This window comes from Artibeus jamaicensis, unplaced genomic scaffold, assembly GCF_021234435.1.
Source record: "Artibeus jamaicensis isolate MK-2021 breed Jamaican fruit bat unplaced genomic scaffold, CSHL_Jam_final contig_797, whole genome shotgun sequence".
In the NCBI taxonomy this organism is placed as follows: domain Eukaryota; kingdom Metazoa; phylum Chordata; class Mammalia; order Chiroptera; family Phyllostomidae; genus Artibeus; species Artibeus jamaicensis.
This window is the reverse complement of record NW_026521977.1, coordinates 28,663,743-28,681,895: the sequence shown is the minus strand read 5'-3', so window position 1 is coordinate 28,681,895 and position 18,153 is coordinate 28,663,743. Positions and strand designations below refer to the sequence as shown.

The following is an 18,153-nucleotide window of genomic DNA, read 5'->3' as shown; positions in this document are numbered from 1 at the left end:
ATTTTTAATCAGTTTGCTTGCCCAGTAGCTTCTTTCACCTCTTCCTGCTGGTTTAATAAAGCCGACTGTTGATGTCCTTAGGATCCTGTCATCAGACTTCCAGTTCATTCACAAACCTGCTTCTCCTTTTCAAAGGATATGTACTTTTCAACACATTTAAACGTGGTCTAGCACCTGGAAGACAGTGCCTCCCATGGATTTCGTGGATTTCCTGGTGCTGCTCTCTCCGTACCTCTGATATCTCCCACCTAGAACAGTCTCCCATATCCAAAAGCCCCACTCACATGACTTTCCTCCTTCCCTGGGGAAAGGCAAGATCTTTATCAAACACTGGTAGCCTTCACATTCGCTCTTCTGTGCCCACAGATGCTCTGAAAAGGATGCCCGGCTGGGCCTCTGTGCACATTCCAATGAGGCCGTACCTGCTGCTCCAGGTAAGCTGTGAGTGCCCAACTGCTCTGAAGAATAATATGTAAGGAATATAAGTCTCTACTGACATCTTCCAGAACCTTCATCAGGACTCTTTGGTGTTTATGAACCCTTTTCTTTTTTTTTTTTTTTTTTTTTTTTAAAGATTTTATTTATTTATCTTTAGAGGGGAAGGGAAGGAGAGAGGGAGAGAAACATCAATGTATGGTTGCCTTTCATGCGTCCCCTGCTGGGAATTGGCCTGCAGGGAACTGGTCTGCAACCCAGGCATGTGCCCTGACTGGGAATCGAACCGCGATTGTCTGGTTCGCAGGCCCGTGCTCAATCCACTGAGCTACACCAGCCAGGGCTATGAACCCTTTTCTTAGACTAAATCCATAGAAAGAATAATCATAATAGTCACCACTTACGGAGTACTTGCCATATGCCAGGCATTCGTTAAGCCATACGTGTGTGTGTACATATATGTATTTGTGTTTGTATACACACACATTTAACCTCCACCAGCTCTGTGAGCAACCTATTATTTACACTTAGCTAAAACAGCTTGTCCTACATTATACAGCCATTAAGTGGTGGAATTAGGATCAGAGACACTGACTGGGCGACAGGTTTCTTCTCAGCTGTCTACCCCTGTGGCCTCTCCTCTGGGGAGGGGGCTGTAGCCATCCTTGGACGGCATGGGATCCAACACCTATGAAAGGGGCCCTTCATTTCCCCACCCCTCCCACCTGCTAGAAGTCGTCAGTGTCCCCACCTAGTGTCCCTCTGTTCTTCCTAGGGGAAGGACTTCATGTCAGTTATGTTATCGGTGGACTCCTCAGTATTCTACTGATCCTGGTGGTGACTGCGGCACTGATGCTCTACAGGTAACCTCAGCCTCTCTGCAGGGGCCACAGGTTTGTTGGTCCTCATCAACGCATTGGGATTTCCCGAAGCTCCACAGCTTGCTAATTCGACCTCTAATCTACCTCATTTCAAGGTTAGGTTCCTGGTCAGAGCAGCAGAAGGGAAAGGCAGAAATCTGAATTCTTCCTCTTCTTCTGCAGTCATAGCTCAAGCCCTCATTTTACGGCCACGGCAACACCTGGGATTTTCTTTATCAACTAGTGTGCTGAGGGCACAGCAGGTGTCACCCAGGGTCACATGGGAAGAACCAAAGCTGGGACTGACTGGAGCATCTGCTTCTCCCTGACCCCACGCTACTTCAAACCATTAAAGTTGGAAATGATTGTCTCTTCACACAAACACGTGCTTGACTACAATATTGGTTGATATATCGTTGCTCAGTGGGGATCTTCCTGGGAAGATGGAGTGTGTCATTTTCAATTTGTAATCTTTTTATGACCACATATATATCTCCCAAATGTCTTAAACACAACTTGCAGCAAACATGTCAGGATTTTGCTGTTTCTGCGGCAGCTCCTGCTGACAATAGCAACAACAACAGTTGCCATTTAACGAATATGTATCAACGCCACAACAACCTTGTAATGCAGGTATTATTATTCCTCACTTTACAGATGTGGACCAGCTAGTAAATAACAGAGTTGTATTGAAACATAGATCTGCCTTGACTCTAAAGCTCTATGTGTTAGTTACCTACTGCCATGTAACAAATTTCCTCAATTTAGCAATTTAAAATGACAACCATTTATTATCTCACAATTTCTGCAGGTTGAACATCCGGATGCAGCTTAGCTGGGTACCTCTGCTTTAAGGTCTCTTACAGGGCTGCCCTCCAGCTATTAGCCAGGGGTGTGGTCTTATCCAGGGCTTGACTATAGAAGGATCCCCTTCCAAGAGCGCTCAGGTCGTTGCTGGCAGATTCACAGGCTGATAAATGGAGGGCCTCAGTTCCTTGCTGTTGGGTAGAGACTCCCTCATCAGGTCCTGTGCCCTTATGGGCCTTTTCAGGGCACAGCTTACACCGTGGCAGCTTACTTCTCCCAGAATAACTGTAAGAGAAAGTAAGAAAGTGAAGGCAATGTAAGATGTAAGCCATACATTTCTTCGTAACCTAATCTATTGAATAGTATCCATCATTTTTGCATTATCTGTTCAGGGAGTCACCAAATTTGGCCCACATTCAAGGGGTAGGGATTCCGAAGGGTGAGTCCTAGGAGGTGGATGGAGAGCACTGGGCCATCTACAGGCTTCCTGCCACGCTCAGGTTACAACTTGCCTGGATGTCCCCTGCAAAACATCTGAACGAGTTCCTCACTGTCTTTCCTCCTAAAGACACAGAAAATCCAAGTTAACTGAGCCTGGGATGGGGAACCTGACCTACAGCAACCCCTCCTACCGAACCTCCACTCAGGAAGTGAAAATTGAAGCGATCCCCAAACCAGCCATGTACAATCAACTGTGCTACAAGAAAGAGGTAAAAACTAAAATTTATATTGAAGGGGTGCTTTTGCAGAGAGGGGAGAAGAATTATTCTCCAACTGCCTGAATAAGTCAGTAAGGGATGTCGGGTAGTGACACGTACCACTTTGGAAGTTACAGTGAACAGGAAAATGGAATGTGATGGGGGTTTCTAGGATCCAGAATCATAAATCGGTTCAGTTTCCAGGTCTAGATTCTCTGAAGGACCCTGGTGAGAACCAGGGTAGGAAACAGACCCCAGAAGGTGTAGGTCTGAAAGCGCAGGAGTGTGCACGGGAGATAGTTTGCCAGGTCCATAGCTTCTTTCCCTCCTGGAGTTGTCATTCCCCTGCAGTGAGGCTGTGCCCCCCACCCCAGAAACAGCCCCCAAGCCCCCCGGCCATCCCCACAAAAACCTAAGGGTTCCTGGACTCTTCCTTTTCTGACCTCTGATCCAAGCTGTTGGCACCTGTGGCTAAGAATGGCCGGTGCTTCTCTCTTCCTCCCCGGGGCCTTAAGGGATTTCTCTAGAATTCCGGTTTACATGCATTTGTTCTTTTACCTCCTTCCTTTTCTAGTGAAAAATTACTTGCTGGGTGTTTAGGCATGAAAAATAGTCCTGCTTCCACCAGGGAACTATAGCCTGGGGTTTCAGATTTATCTAGTCTTATATGACTCTTGTTTTTTTTCTAAACCCCTGTAACCCTTCCTCAAAATTTATCCCTTCTGAGACTTTAATCAGTCTACTGTCTTGGCCCATGTAGCACAGTCAAAACCTGCCCTCACACCTGTAAGGCTCCCATGCATAATGAATACACTTTACATAATAATTAGGTACTTTCTGGATCCATGAATTCCCCTATTTAAAAAGCTTCCACTACAAGCCAAACAGAACCTGCAGGATGGCTTGCAGTTTGAAAGAAAGATTCTTGGGTGCTCGGAGCGTCTGATAAGCCAAAGAATGACCCCAGTAAGGGCCAGAGGTTAGAAAATAAAATCATCTGACCTCTTTCTTCTGTTGTATGCTTCTTCCTCAGCAGCTTTTTCATCCCTCTGATAGTCTCTCGCCCTTTCTCTTCTGATTTCCTCTTGATTTCAGGTACCTGTGTGTTTGCAGAGGGAGTGGTGTCCCCCAGATTGCTAGTGCCATGTCCCCGCCTCTCCCTAACTTTCCCAACGTGTCTCTGCGATGAAGACTCTGAGTGGCCTGCATCGTGTCCTACACTAACTTCAGCTTGGAGGGTGTGCCGGGTGACCGGGCACGCGTGTGTGCGTGCATGTGTGCTGGCGTGTTCTCTGTCTCTTGTGTGCTCCATCCAGGGAGTCGTCTCTCCCAGAGGGAAGGGACGATTTCACATTGCGTGGTCACCCGAGCATCCTGCTCCAGGCAGAAGCTCAGTAAATATCTGTAGAACTGAATCATTACTAAAGCAGAGCAGCAGTGGCAGGGCTCTTGGCAAGAACACTGTCCCTGAGATAGAACTCAAACCGTGGCCCATTTTCTCCTGGCATGGCTGGCATGTTGGTGGTATCCCCAGAAACCAGGAGTAAGGCTACCCTGTGAGGAACCCATAAAGGGAGAAGCCTGAGTAGAACTTAATTAGGGCTCTCCTTGGAACCATCCCAGGTTGCTGGGGAATGGCCCCAAGGCTCATGAGAACGGAGTCAGAATAACTTCCCACAAAAGCCTTTAGGCTATAGGAACCCAATGGATTGACAGAACCCAAGTAAGAGGTTTTTTTTTTATTTTATTTTTTTTTAAGATTTTATTTATTTTTTAAGAGAGGGGAAAAGAGGGAGAAAGGGAGAGAAACATTGATGTGAGAGACATTGATTGGTTGCTGCTCGCATGCCCCCCACTGGGGACCTGGCCTGCAACCCAGGCGTGTGCCCTGACTGGGAATCAAACCGGCAACCTTTTACAGGCTGGCACTGAATCTACTGAGCCACCGCAGCCAGGGCTAAAATAAGAGGATTTTTTAGATTTTTCCTATTACCTCCCAAAACTTTTCTCCTTAACAAAATTAGAAAGAAGAGAATTAAGAATCAAATAGCACAAGAGTAACTTAAAATGCTGAATCAGTGGACATTTAATTGCTTTTGTCAGTTGCTTCTGATCAGATATATCAGCATTAAGTTCCATTAATACATCACAATAACAATGTAATAGTAGCTAACATGATTTAGTGCATCTTCTGTGTCAAGCACCTACTAACTGCATTCCATGTATTGCCTGATTTAACCTTCACAGCAATTGGTTATTCTCCCCACACTGCAGGTGTGGAGACAGAGTTTTAGAGATGTTAAATAATTTGCCCAGGGTGGCATAGCCAGTGAGTGAGTGATGCAGGACTGGAAGCCATGGTTCTCCCTCCTCTGTGTGTGCTAAGGGTAACAGTCTTCATAGCTGCTCCTCTTTTTAGGCTAAGCCTCATGTGCTTGCTCTGACCAAGTTACCCTGTTCATTTGTGGGACCTTTGTGCTCTTCACACCCGCTCTTACCCATCCACTTCCTTTTTCAGTTCAGCATAGGGGATCCTTTATAGGGAGCCAACCAACTGACCGTGTCTCCCCATTCTCCACCCTAGGGTGGACCTGACCATAACTACACCAAGGAGAAGATAAAGATTGTCGAGGGAATCTGCCTCCTGTCTGGGGACGATGCTGAGTGGGATGACCTCAAGCAGCTACGCAGCTCACGGGGGGGCCTTCTTCGGGATCACGTTTGCATGAAGACAGACACGGTGTCCATCCAGGCCAGCTCGGGCTCCCTGGATGACACAGAGACAGAGCAGCTGTTGCAGGAAGAGCAGTCTGAGTGTGGCAGTGTCCACACGGCAGCCACTCCTGAGAGGCGGGGCTCTCTGCCAGACACGGGCTGGAAACATGAACGCAAGCTCTCCTCCGAGAGCCAGGTCTAAGTGCCCACGTTGCCCTCCCTCCCTGCCTGCTCCTTCTCTTTATGGACATCCAACCGGTGTGCTCGCTTGTACAACAGGCCCCCTTCCTCTGTGCTTGCCCCACTCCCCTTCATCTCACCCTGTATCTGCTCCCGAGCCCGGGAGCTGTTTCTGAGTCCGTAACTACCTGTGCACAAGAAATGATGGCGCATCCTGGAATTTACCATGAACCTCACCTCTTGCACTCCATCCTGAGCCCCCTAAAACTAGGCTCAGTAACTATTCCTCGTCAGTACAGAGCTCCTCCTCCCTTCCCTTGGCGCCCTCAGTGCCTGCCCCACAAAAGCTGATGGTCCAAGACTGCACTCTCCCCCATCAGAGCTGGCCTGACCGCTCCTCTGAGAAAACTGGCCCATCAGGAGCTGAGCAGGGGATCATGGGTAAAGAGAGAGATGAAGGAGAGAGGCTGAGAGGAAGAGGAATCAGCCCAGCTGGTATGGGCATCTGGGAAACCTCTAGCCTCAAGTGCATTGCTAATATGAAAAAACTTTTAGGGGTGGTTGGGCCTGCGTGTCCTGTCCATTGCTGGCAATGGATATTATTCTCACTCTTAAGAGTTGCTTGTGTTGCAGTTGGTGAGATCTGGGTGTGGCTCAACTATTGTTCCTCCTGCTAGGATGTCTGGAGTCTCTTCTACCTCCAGATGGCCAGGGCACCCAGTGTGGCCGCTGGCTAATGCGAATTCCCTCCTTATGCCACCACTGGCCGGCACCTGCCAAAGTCTCTGACTGTCAGCGACCAGGTTGTGAACCAGCTGCCTGAGTGAATGTGGGGCCCTGAGGGCTGAGTCTGCAGCATCTGAGAAGCACTGCCTAGAGCAAACATAGCACATCAGCTGAACTTTAATGTTCTACGACACTCTCCCTCATTCTCTGGGATTTTTGAGCACAAAGATCCTGAAACAGACTTTCAAAGAAGGGCCAGAAGTGTTCATAAGTGATCAGGAAGAGCAACTGAGTTAGAGACTTGGAGCCCACAGGGCCTAAAGGGAAGTCTCCATGAGGTTGAACTTCCTGTGTTCTCTCTCAGGTGCTCAGGGATCTAAGTGGACAGAGAGCCTGTGGCTATGGGTGGTGAAGTTCCCATTCCAACTCTCTTCCCAGCTGAGTGACTTACTTTCCATGCTGCGATGCCACCTCTTGGTTCCTGCTTATTCAAAGGGCACATGTCTCACCCTAGCATCAGGGGAGTTGAGAATTTTTTTCTGTGCTAAAACGTCTACCTAGTTCTCTCTCTCTCTCTCTTTCTCTCTCTCTCTCTCTCTCTCTCTCTCTCTCTCTTTGCCTAGTTTGCTTTTTTTGACCTAGTCTTGTGGGGCCTGTGAGCAGAGCTAAATAAAAATGCAAAGTGGGGGGCAAGGACTAAAAAGGTGGAGAGAACCACTGATGAGGCCCTCTCAACCCAGGGCAGATCCAGACTTCTTCCACACAGGAATCAGAGATGATAAGAGAAGACAACGGGGGCTGAGAATGGAGGGGAGGGCTCCCAGGGGTAATGTCTCCATTTGAAACATCTATGGTTATGGTATTGAGAAATCAGCTGTCAAATGCAAGCAAAAAAAGGAAAACAAGAGCAAACTTTTTGTAAGACTGCTTGAGACTGGTGCCAAGGCCTTAGCCTTAGTAGCCAGCCCCAGGTCCCTGTGCAGGACAGCCAGACCAGGCCAAGAAGGCTTTTCCAGTTCACGGCAGTGGGAAGACGAGGTGCCACTTCCAGGAGCAAAGGGGTGTATTTCACGTTTGACGGGGAGGTAAAAGAAGGAGCACTTTTGGTCCTCAGATTCATAGCTGGGGACCGTAGGAAGTAGAAAAGCGGCATTTTCTTGAAAGGGGGAAGGATCTTATTGCACTTGGGCTGTTCAGAATGTAGAAAGGACATATTTGAAGAAATATCTATTTGAGCACTGATTTACTATGTAAAAAGCAAAATCTCTCTGTCCTACACTAATGGAAGTGATTGTCCCGCGCTCATGTGTAATGGTTTTAACGTTACTCACTGGAGAGATTGGACTTTCTGGATTTTATTTAACCACTATGTTCAGTATTTTAGGACTTTATGGTAATTTAATATAAATTTAGCTTTTCTTAATCACCTTGCCTGGCTTGGAGTCATGACTAATAACCGCACCTGCTCTGTGTGGCAGACCCATGCCACGGGACACCTGCTTGCAGACATCACCCCTAAGGCCTTTGGGGTTGTGGGGATGGGGATGAGCAACAAAGGGTGTGAGGTTCCTGGCTGGAGGTTCAGCTCATCTTGAGAAGGCAGGTCAAGACCAGAGTTCATTGGCTTCTGAAATCCTCATTCCCTCTAGAGGAGGGACAGCAGATAGGTTTCCTCTTGAGGACCAACTCTGACTGGTTGGTAGTGGCTGCCTGAGGTCCCGTCCAGACTCAATGGGAAAGTGACATGATCTTTAGTGATACAGCACTCGGGCACCAAAAGAAAGTGTCGTGGCATGTATGCTGTGTATATTCTGTTTCTGTTCTAGGTCTATGAGGACTTCATTGTCACAGAACTTGACTCTGCCTTGCAGTGATGGTCACTGTCAAGGCTATCTGATGCAAGGAAAGTACTGGGATGGGGACAAGGAGAGCTAATTCCGGTCCCAGATCTACCACCAGCTCTGTTTGATCTTAGTCAAGATTCAGTTACTCTGAGAATGGATCCAGTGAACACTAAGATTTCTTTATTTTTGTTTTTAAATATTTTTAAAATTCTTATTGTGGAGAGAGGGGAAGGGAGGGGGCGAGAGGGGAAGAGAAATCGGTTGCTCTCTGCCTTCTGCCAGCACCCTGATAGGGGCAGAGCACAGAGCCTACTTACCCTGGCCTGTACCTGACTGGGAATTGAACTGGCAACCTTTCGGTTTGCAGGGTGATGCCCAACTAACTGAGCCATGCCAGACGGGGAAGATTCCTTTTATTTTTAAAAGCTGTCTTCTCCATCTGCTCCAATAGCTCATCTGCTCCAACTCAAGGCTAGAACAAGGAGTTGGGGATCTCTTTCAGGTTCTCTCAGTGAAGACTGGGACTCACCCAAGTCTTGATGCCAGACATAAAAGTTTATGTCAAGGCTCAATAGTTGATTTTCTAAGCCACTAGCCATTTATAGAACAATGCTCTCAATTCATTCATCTCCTACTATGGGTCAAACACTACCTATGCCTGACCACAGAGCTTTGAGTCTGGCATCAGTAACCCTGCCTCAAAAAACAAAAAGAAAGAAAGAAAAAGAGAGCAAGACATACTGAAGCCCCTTATATTTAAGTGACAGTAGATTTGAATATAAATTATAGCATGTAATTCCTCCAACTTGGTGAGGGATAGGTACACTGGAACAGAAACAAGTGGACTAGCTCCAGGACAACCATCCCCCATTCCACCACTCTTGAAAACACACACAGAAATGTTTTAAGCATTGAAATCCAGCCTAAAGCACCAATTTATACACCTGCAGGAAGTGCCCCTTCCCAAAGCCTCGGGGTCACAGGTCAAGTCATGAACAGAGACCACTACAGTTTGTGTAGAAAAAACTCACGAAGAACCTCTCAAATAGGAAAATAAATGTATCGAACATACTGCGTTTTCTTGGAAAACTGGAGATGTTTCTGGGAGAACAAAGTTTGGTGAATGCACTTTGCTACCTTGTGACAAGTCAACCCGTTTAATCAGGCATTCAGCACTGCGTTGCCTTAGAGCTCTCACTAATTTTATCCTGATACTTCAGCAGGAGATGGTAGAGGAGGACAAGGCTGGCCTGGTGGCCCAGGTCTTGACAAGAATGTGGCCACTGGCAAATGAGAATAGTAACAGCCTCAAGGACTAAGCACCCCATTTTCACGCAATAAAAATGTGCTGGCTCTTAGTTTCCTTTCCTGATCAGTAAAATGCAAAGGTTGAAACAGATGATTGCTAAGGTTTAGTTCTAGCCTGAAACTTGTATTATGTTCCTTCCAGGATATAGGGGATGTAACCAGTGTTGAGAACTTCTTGTCTGGTTCTCTGGATATAAAACCTGAAACTAATAAATAGGGAGATGATGAGTCAAATTCTAACAAACTGGATGTATCTTTGCAAACTAATTACATCCACAATATAGTCCCTGCCCTTCTTTCTATATTATATGAACACACTGGAAGCTAAGATGAAAAGATCTGTGGCCCATAGGGAGGTCTCCATGGCGTCGTGAATTGAAGCTTTTCAATTGCGAGGTTTCCGCAAACCCCAGCCTGTGGAAAACAAAGTGCTGCAGAGGAACTTAGGAGAAGCATGTCCGAGAGCTGAGGGTACACAAGGTTCTAGGGTGACATTCAAGGGCATCGAGTAAGCTTGTTACTTCTGCTTATGGACACTGGTTTTTAAAATGTGGACGAGCCCTTTATATGGCTAAAGAAACAGTCTATAAGTTTGTCTTCACATGTGAAGATGACTCAACTGATCCTCTTAATACTGATGGTGTGTTTGGGGATGTTTCAGGCAGCCTGTGTTTCAAAACATTCCATCACTCACCATTTATTTTCTCTCCAGATCCTTTTCCCATTAACCAGCTGGCAGAGGCTAAGCAGAGTTTTATTTCCAGCCAAGGCTCCAACTCAACTTTGGACTCCATGACATGATGTTAAAACAGATCAGGGCAGCCTAATTAAGGCTCTGAATTTAAACCCAACGCTGAAGTTAGCCTCAAGCTACATAATCTGCTTATTTCATTTTATAAGACACAAAAAGCAAAGAACTCACTTATCTTGCCCTTCTTAGTAGTTTCTTTCCTCCAGCCCCTGCTAACAAGGTCCCTATCTCTCCCTTCTGCCTTCTTCCTCTTTGTGGGGCTGATGCTACTGCGGTCTAAACTCTTGGCAAGCCTGCATTTGGGGGGCTGTGGGAAAATGGACTGCAAGAAGAAAAAAAGGTTATTTACTCCTTCATTCAAACAGCACCTATTAAATGCAATCAAGTGCAAGCTGGGAAAGGCCTTGCAGTCTTGGCAACTAATCAAGGCACTAAACCCATAGCCACTTGAGATCTGTGTTAATGTCGCTACTGCCGTCTCCAGAGAATAATGCAGGGGTACCTGGACTGAAAGTTGAAAGGAAGTTAATCACTAAAGCTGCTCCTCATAGGCCGGTAACAGGGATCTGTGTCCCATGGTAGGGAGCAGAATGCAGCTTGTAATTATGAAATGAGCACTGTCCCAGCCCTAGCAGACTTTTCAGAAATACCCAGCATGGATATTCAGCAGCCACAATGTCTGGCATTTGTTTCCTGCTTCTGGCTGCAATGATATACAGTGTTCACTTTGACGTCTTACACCCACAAGGGTTTTACTGCTCTGTTCGTACCTTCCTTACGTAGAACTATGGAGAACCCCCTGGAATAAAGAAGGCACACATCACACCAATAAATCCATAGATAAATGCTATTTCATGATAATCCTGGAATGCAAAAGATGACTGGCCATTTACTGAACACCTATTATGGACAAGGAACTGGGTTAGGTTTCTATAACCTAACAGGATCTGCAGGATCTGCCACTCCTTACCCATTTCCTATCAGACCTCATCTACTACTCTCCTACTGCCAAATACATACTTTGCTCAGGCTAGCTATACTGGCCTCCTTGTCTCTCAAACCTGCCAGGTATGCTCCCAACTTAGGGTCATTGCATAGCTGTTCCCTGGTTGGCACTTTCTTCCTCTAGGTACACTCAGGGCTAATTCCTTTCCCTTTTTCAAGTCTTTGCTCAAATGCAATCTTCTCAATGAAACTCACTATGATCACCCCTAATAAAATTATAGTCTTTCCAACTCTACTTCCCAATGCCTTTTACCCTTTTTTTCTTTTCCCATTGCACGTATTATCTAGTAACATATTATATATTTATGTCTTGATTGTGTCCTCACTATAATGTGACCTACCAAAGAGGATTTTTTTTGTTTCTATTTTGCTCACCAATTATCCCAAGTGCCTACAACAGTCCCTGCACATACTAGGTGCTCAGTAAATATTTGTTAAATGAATGAGTGAAGAAATTATTGGAATCAGACATCTATTGCCCACCTTCTTGTACAGCTTTACCTAAACCATGTAAAACAAAGAGGGATTTTGACATCTTGTTCTACAACTCTCTGGGACCCAGACTTCACATGTGCTTTACTGAGCAAATTTCAGGTTATCATCATCCTCTCCTTAAATATAATCTTCCCTTTATCTCCAAAAATATTTAAATAAAGTAAACATGCCAATGACCAATGGCTGAAGAAGACTATTTCTACATATTCATAACCCATTTCTCAAAGATTACTGTGACTTTTTTGCTCTGGTTCCTCTCTCCTCCTCCTGCCTATGAATCTGTTATCATCTCCCATTTTCATTTTCTCCACTTTCCCACTCTGTGGTCTCATCTACTACCCCAACTGCATTTTTTCACTTTACAGAGATGATTTCCTAATCTATAGCACTCGAGTTCTAGTCTCTTCTCCCAGCTTCCGTTCTGTATTTCCTGGGCCTATTTAGATGATTCCGTCTGAATGTTTCATTGGTACATAAAAGTAAACAAACCTAAAGCTAAACTCCTTGCCTTCCCTTTGAGACTGGCTTCTCCTGGTTTTCTGATTCCATTTGGGCAATCGCCACCTCCCAGTCCTAAGGTTCAAATCCTGGCATACTCTTTGACTCATTTCCCTAAATGGGTCCAACCTTATCTTTGCACCTCATCTAGTTGGTTGCCCAATCCTTCACTTTCCTGATTCTGTTCTCATTTGCAGGGCTATTACCTCATATCAGAATCCCAACTCTAACCCATTGTAGACAACCAAGCAAATTAGTTTTCATAAAGTGCAATTCTGATTCTGTCACTCCCTTGCTCAGAAACTTTTTAATCTCTCCCACTTCCCACGTAAAGTATAAATTCCTTACCCTCGTATTCAAGACCCTACAGGAATTGTTCCTAACATTCTCTGTCGATCTGTGTCCCACTACTTCCCAGCATGAACCCTGCTCTAAAGTCAAATTCATATGTTGGATTCCTACATATGATGCACTTTCTTGTCTCCATGCCCTTGCTCCTACTTTCCTGCCTCTAGACATTCTCTTAGCTCCTTCTATTGAAATAATATCAATGGGAAAAATTTCATTTCCCTCCCTACCAAGTCCCCCTATTAAATAGTTTCTTGAAATTCCAGGAATGTTCAAACAATTTTCAGGCATGCACACAAATACACATACTTTTAGAACCATGTGTAAGAAAATCATTGTATATATTTGTATGCAACTTACCTTTTTTCGATTAAGCACAATTTATACACTTTCTATACCACATATATAGATTAACCACATTCTTTTTTTAAATCCTTACTTGAGGATATGTGTATTGATTTTTAGAGAGAGAGAAAGGAATAGAAACATCGATGTGAGAGAGAAATATAGATCAGTTGCCTACCTTACCCACCCCAACTGGGGATTGAACCCGCAACCTAGGAATGTGCCCTGATTGGGAATCGAACTGACCCACTCACCCACATTCTTTTTAACAATTGCATATACCATAATTCATACAGCAAGTTCCCTAGAATGGATACGTAATGTCCAGTGGGTTTTCCCCTATTTTAAGCAGTGCTGCAGTGAATATCTTTGAATACTTTTGTTTTTGCATTCTTGCATAGATCTGTAGGACAAATCCCTAACAGTAGCAATACTGGTCCAGAGATCAAGTACATTTTACATTTAATAACTGGTAACTCATCTCTCTAAAAGTTTGTACCAAGTGTACTGTCCAGCTGGAAAAACTTTCTCGTTGTTTCTTTAGTTGGTCTAGCTGGTCAAATAATTTAAATGACATAAAGCAGATTAACAGAAGAAAATCAAATTTAATACATGCCCTCAGGAAATTCACATTAGCGTGAAAATTCCAAAGACAGGCAAAATGAGGTATATATGTCATTTTGGACTAAGGAGAGGGAGGTAGGCAATTCACAGGTAGATAAGAGCAAACATTTGGTTAAAAACAAAATTCATGCAAGGCCTCCCAGATATAACGGGATAAAAGGGAATCTAGCAGAATAGATTTTTGCTTGGATTCTCCCAGTCTGCCACACTTCATTCATATGTGCTAGGGTGAATACATTTATGCTAAGGTTCCCTTCCTGAAGCATTTTTTTTTTTTTACATCTCTGCCAAGTTGAAGTTGATAGATTAAAAAAATAATGTTCTTATTACTTTTACCCAACCTTTTTCAATTTTTTACCATGTTGGGTAGTTACATATCTTTTAAACCCCATCATCAAATTTCTCCCATCGCTTAAGTAACTACAGCTTTTCTTTTATATAATCTCATACTGTTAGTCTATATGTTTTATTCCTCTGACCAGTGCAGTTTGCAAATTCATTGGAAGGAGTCGATCTTATTCTTGGATACACTACCTGTAGAGCTGAAAGAAAATTTGAGATCACATTAAGAAATCTCTCATTTTTATAAATAACGGGAGTATCGCGTTTGTAGAATGCATTACTGTTCAAAGGCCTTCCCTAACCATTCAATTAGTTATATTAAATTTTCACATTAAGCTTGGAAGTAAAACATTGTTAACCCGTTTTACAGATGAGGAAGCTAAGCTCCAGATGATTTACTGACAAAAGTGGTTTACTCAGAGCAGGTCCAAGACCAGACGCCAGCATCTTGCTTCTTCCACTATATTCCAGCTGCTTTTCATTTCCCTCCCGCACTTAGGTGCACAGAACAATATTTGGTGAATGAAATGACATTTAAAAAATCGTCAGATGTTGACAGCAGCCTAAATATAGTAATCAAATAAAGCAAATATGCTGACAGCTGGGGATGCACAGCTCTCCACACACCTCTTTTTTGCACTTCCTTGCCGGGTGGTCGGCAGCCTTCGCTACACTGATGCTATGTCTAGCCATCCAAGCTTGCAGCGCCAGTTCTCAACGAAACACACCCAAGCGCGGCCCCTTTAAGGCTATGGACGGCGCGTGCCCACAGTCCCTTCAAATGGACCAATAGCAGAGCGAAGGGAGGTCGGTCGAGAACCAATAAACAACGAGGACACTGCGGGGTGTGCGGCGGCCCAAGCGGTTTCAAACGGCTTAGTGGAGGCCCCTCGGTTCTGACCCGGCGGAGGTGAGTGGCCGGTGGGTCCGACCCACCCGCTCAGGCCCCGGGATCCGGGCGTCGCGTGCGCGGAGCGTCCCTGAACCCCGCGTGTTGGGCCTCCACGGACGCGTGCCTCCCTCTCCGCACGAACCCGGCGGGGTTGACGCGGCGAAGCGGGGCGGAGGCCCTGGACCCACCGCTGGGAGGGTGGGGGGCGTGGGCGCTCTGGTGCGGATGAGACCAGGGCTGGAATCCGAGTGACTAGAGCCGTGGCGCGACCGGGCGCGGGCGGCAGCGTCAGAGGGATGCGGGAAGCCTAGGGCCGCGCCTAGCGGCTGAGGTTGTTCCCGGACTGGGGCGGGGGCCCGGCGAAACGGCCCTGTTACAGTGCCCATCGCATGATTGTTAAATGAATGAATGAGTGAATAAGAGTCTATGAGCGCCGTAATGGTTATTAAGGCCCTGGTCACCTCAGAGCCTGACAAGGACAGCGGTATCGGGCCTGCCTGTGCACCTGTGTCCCTGCCGGTCCCTGCCGGTCCCTGCCGGCTTGCTGCGATTTTAACAATTCCGATCATACCGCTCCGCCCTTACGCCTTCTTTCTCTCTCAAAAGGTGTCAGTAGAGTTCAGGTATCTTTCCAGGGCTGGACGTTTGGGAGACCAAAACAATAGCCAGCAGTTTAGGTTAAGTAGGGCTTGGTACTTCAAGGTGGGGGCTCGGTAAACTAAATTTCTTACTTGTTAGCTCTTACTACCAGTCTTTGGCTGTTAAGATAGTTATCCTACAATCGTGGTAATTGTCAGGCAGGATTTAAATGTATCCCGTTTTGTATCTGGGATAGAAAATGATGGAAACGATGTCGCCCAGTGGCTACTGTATGTTAGAAAACATTTACATTGATGAATCTCCACAAATGAGTTTTTTCATTCAACATTAGAGGGTGAAGTAGTTTTTGCAGATCTTGCCCCAAATTTATGCATGGCTCTAATGTATTTCTCATGGGAACCAAGGCATCAAATCTTGGCCCAGAAAGTCTGCCTGTCTTATTTTATACATAATTATAGTAATTGAAAACTCATTTTTAGAGAGGTGAACGCCTCCCATCTTCATTTCATCACCCTGAAAAGTCCTTCTTTGACCTAAAGAGCCAATAAATCAAGCTACCAATCTTTTGAAAATTTTAAGTTAAAAGATTGGGACTTTTCTTAAGTGACTTGACAAATGTTAATGTTGTTTTCCTAGAACTTGATGTAGAAAAGGTGAAATTGATTTCTTTTGGCAATATAAATTAAACCTAGTCGGTGAACTCAAAAGAAGTTTACACAACTTTTTAAAGTCTGTTCATTCAGGCAGTGGCAAGGAAAGGTAGTCCATAAAAATATATCTTATACTTTATTGCTTTTAAAGTTTTGGTCATCGACTTTGACTTATGAACAGTGGTATAGCCTTCTACAGCTGACAGCTCAATTTTAGTAGCTGAGTTTTAACTACAATAAATTTGAGTATCTTAATACTGAATACAGTTCTAGGTTTGGGGGAGGCAATTAAAAATAACAAACATCGTTCACAATGCCTTAGGGTATTGTTAAAGATCTTGAGGGATGAAAACTTTGTTTTAAGATTTTACTTATTTCTAGACAGAGGAGAAAGAGGGAGAGAAACATCAGTGTGTGGCTGCCTCGCGCGCGCCCCCTACTGGGGACCTGGCCCGAAACCCAGGCATGTGCTCTGACGGGGGACAGGAATTGAACGTCCATCCTTTGGTTTGCAGGCCGGCACTCAAATCCACTGACCCACACCAGCCGGGGCCAAAACCTTTTCTTTGTATTGGGGTAAAGCCAGGCTTTTTTAGCCCTCTTTGACTTCATGGAGTCTCATTCACTCATTCAGCAAATATTGAGGTTAGTGCCAGAGGTTAACAGTGTGTTGAACATTGTTCTAGATTCTGGGAATACACTAGTGAACCAGAAAATGACAAAGCCCCTGACCTAAGGGAGTTTGACAGTTTTGTCTCTCGAACAATTTGCTTCTACAATTTCTGCGGCCCAGCTCTCATTATTGAACAAACCAAATGCTCAAATACTTTACTAGTGGGGGCTAACATTTATTGAAGTGCTCACTAGATGCCACATTTTATTATTTTTAATACAACTTCTTACAGATGAGGAAAACTGTCTCAGAAAGGTTTTGCAACTTGGTCAAGGTCACACAACTGATAGAACCTGGATTTGAACCTGAGTTAGTCTGTCTCCAGGGCCTTGGTTTTTAATCTATGGTTGTACTGTATGAAGTAATGGAATCTGTTAGGGAGAATTCAGGAGCATTTCTGGGTAGAGTCTTCCTTGTTTTGTTAATACTTCTATCAGAGACATGATGAAATATGGATGATAGACATGGTAGTTTTTAGAGGGAAGATGGAGCAGTTTAAAATACAGTATTACCATATGAGGGCTGTATAGCTGTGGCAGTTGGGGAGCACACAACGGGGAAGCACAAAATTAAGTTCTTTATCTGATTGTCATTGGTTGATTCCTGGTGGTCAGTGTTGCAGAGTTTTGAGATTCTTAAGTGATTCTCATATTCTTATCTCTAGAGTTCAGAAAATGTTAGTTCATTCCTATCAGAGCAGTTGCCCTGTTTACTTGATAGATCTGGAACACATTAAACTTATTCTTTTTTGGCTTTTGAATTTGCTCTTCTCTTCCTGGAACTTCTCACCCTGCTGTACCCCTATTTCAAACCTGTTTTTGTATACAGGCTCCACTCAGGTCTCAACTCAAATGTCATCTCCTTAAAGAGGCATTTTCTCAGCTCCCAGTTAGAGTAGCCCTCCCAATTAGAGTAGCCCTCTTGGTCACTTTCACCTTACTTTTCCTTTTTGTTTACTTTGTAGCATTTATTGCTATCTGATAGGTCATTTATTGTTTGCCTATATATTATCCGATTTCCTCACAGAAATGAAAGCAGAGCCCAGATTTTTTTTTTCTGTCTGTACAGATTACCTCAATGCCTCAGACAGTGCTTGAAACAAAAAAGATGGTCAAAAAATATTTGTTGAGCCCTGCCTGGTGTAGCTCAGTGGACTGAGTGTGGGCTGGGAACGGAAGGGTCTCTGTTTCAATTCTCAGTCAGGGCATATACCTGGGTTGCAGGCCAGGTCCGGGATGGGGGCCACGTGAGAGGCAACCACACACTGATATTTCTCTCCTTCTCTTTCTCCCTCCCTTTCCCTATCTCTAAAAAATAAATAAATAAGATCTTTTAAAAAATTTTGTTGAACAAAATT

The 18,153-nt window shown here is 44.8% G+C and overlaps 2 protein-coding genes across 2 annotated transcripts in view; both read left to right on the top strand.

Moving 5' to 3' along the window:
- LRP4 (LDL receptor related protein 4) overlaps nt 1-7,847 on the top strand; it is a 47,729-nt gene extending 39,882 nt beyond the window's left edge. The window contains exons 35-38 of the mRNA XM_037166211.2: nt 367-434; nt 1,211-1,298; nt 2,671-2,812; nt 5,385-7,847. Coding sequence (XP_037022106.2) covers nt 367-434; nt 1,211-1,298; nt 2,671-2,812; nt 5,385-5,717 — 631 coding nt within the window. The 3' untranslated portion in view covers nt 5,718-7,847. The remainder of the gene's footprint in view (nt 1-366; nt 435-1,210; nt 1,299-2,670; nt 2,813-5,384) is intronic.
- A 6,969-nt stretch (nt 7,848-14,816) lies between these two features.
- The window catches only part of CKAP5 (cytoskeleton associated protein 5), a 94,089-nt gene continuing 90,752 nt past the window's right edge, over nt 14,817-18,153 (top strand). The window contains exon 1 of the mRNA XM_053673017.1: nt 14,817-14,891. The gene's annotated coding sequence lies outside the window, so the exon portion shown is untranslated. The remainder of the gene's footprint in view (nt 14,892-18,153) is intronic.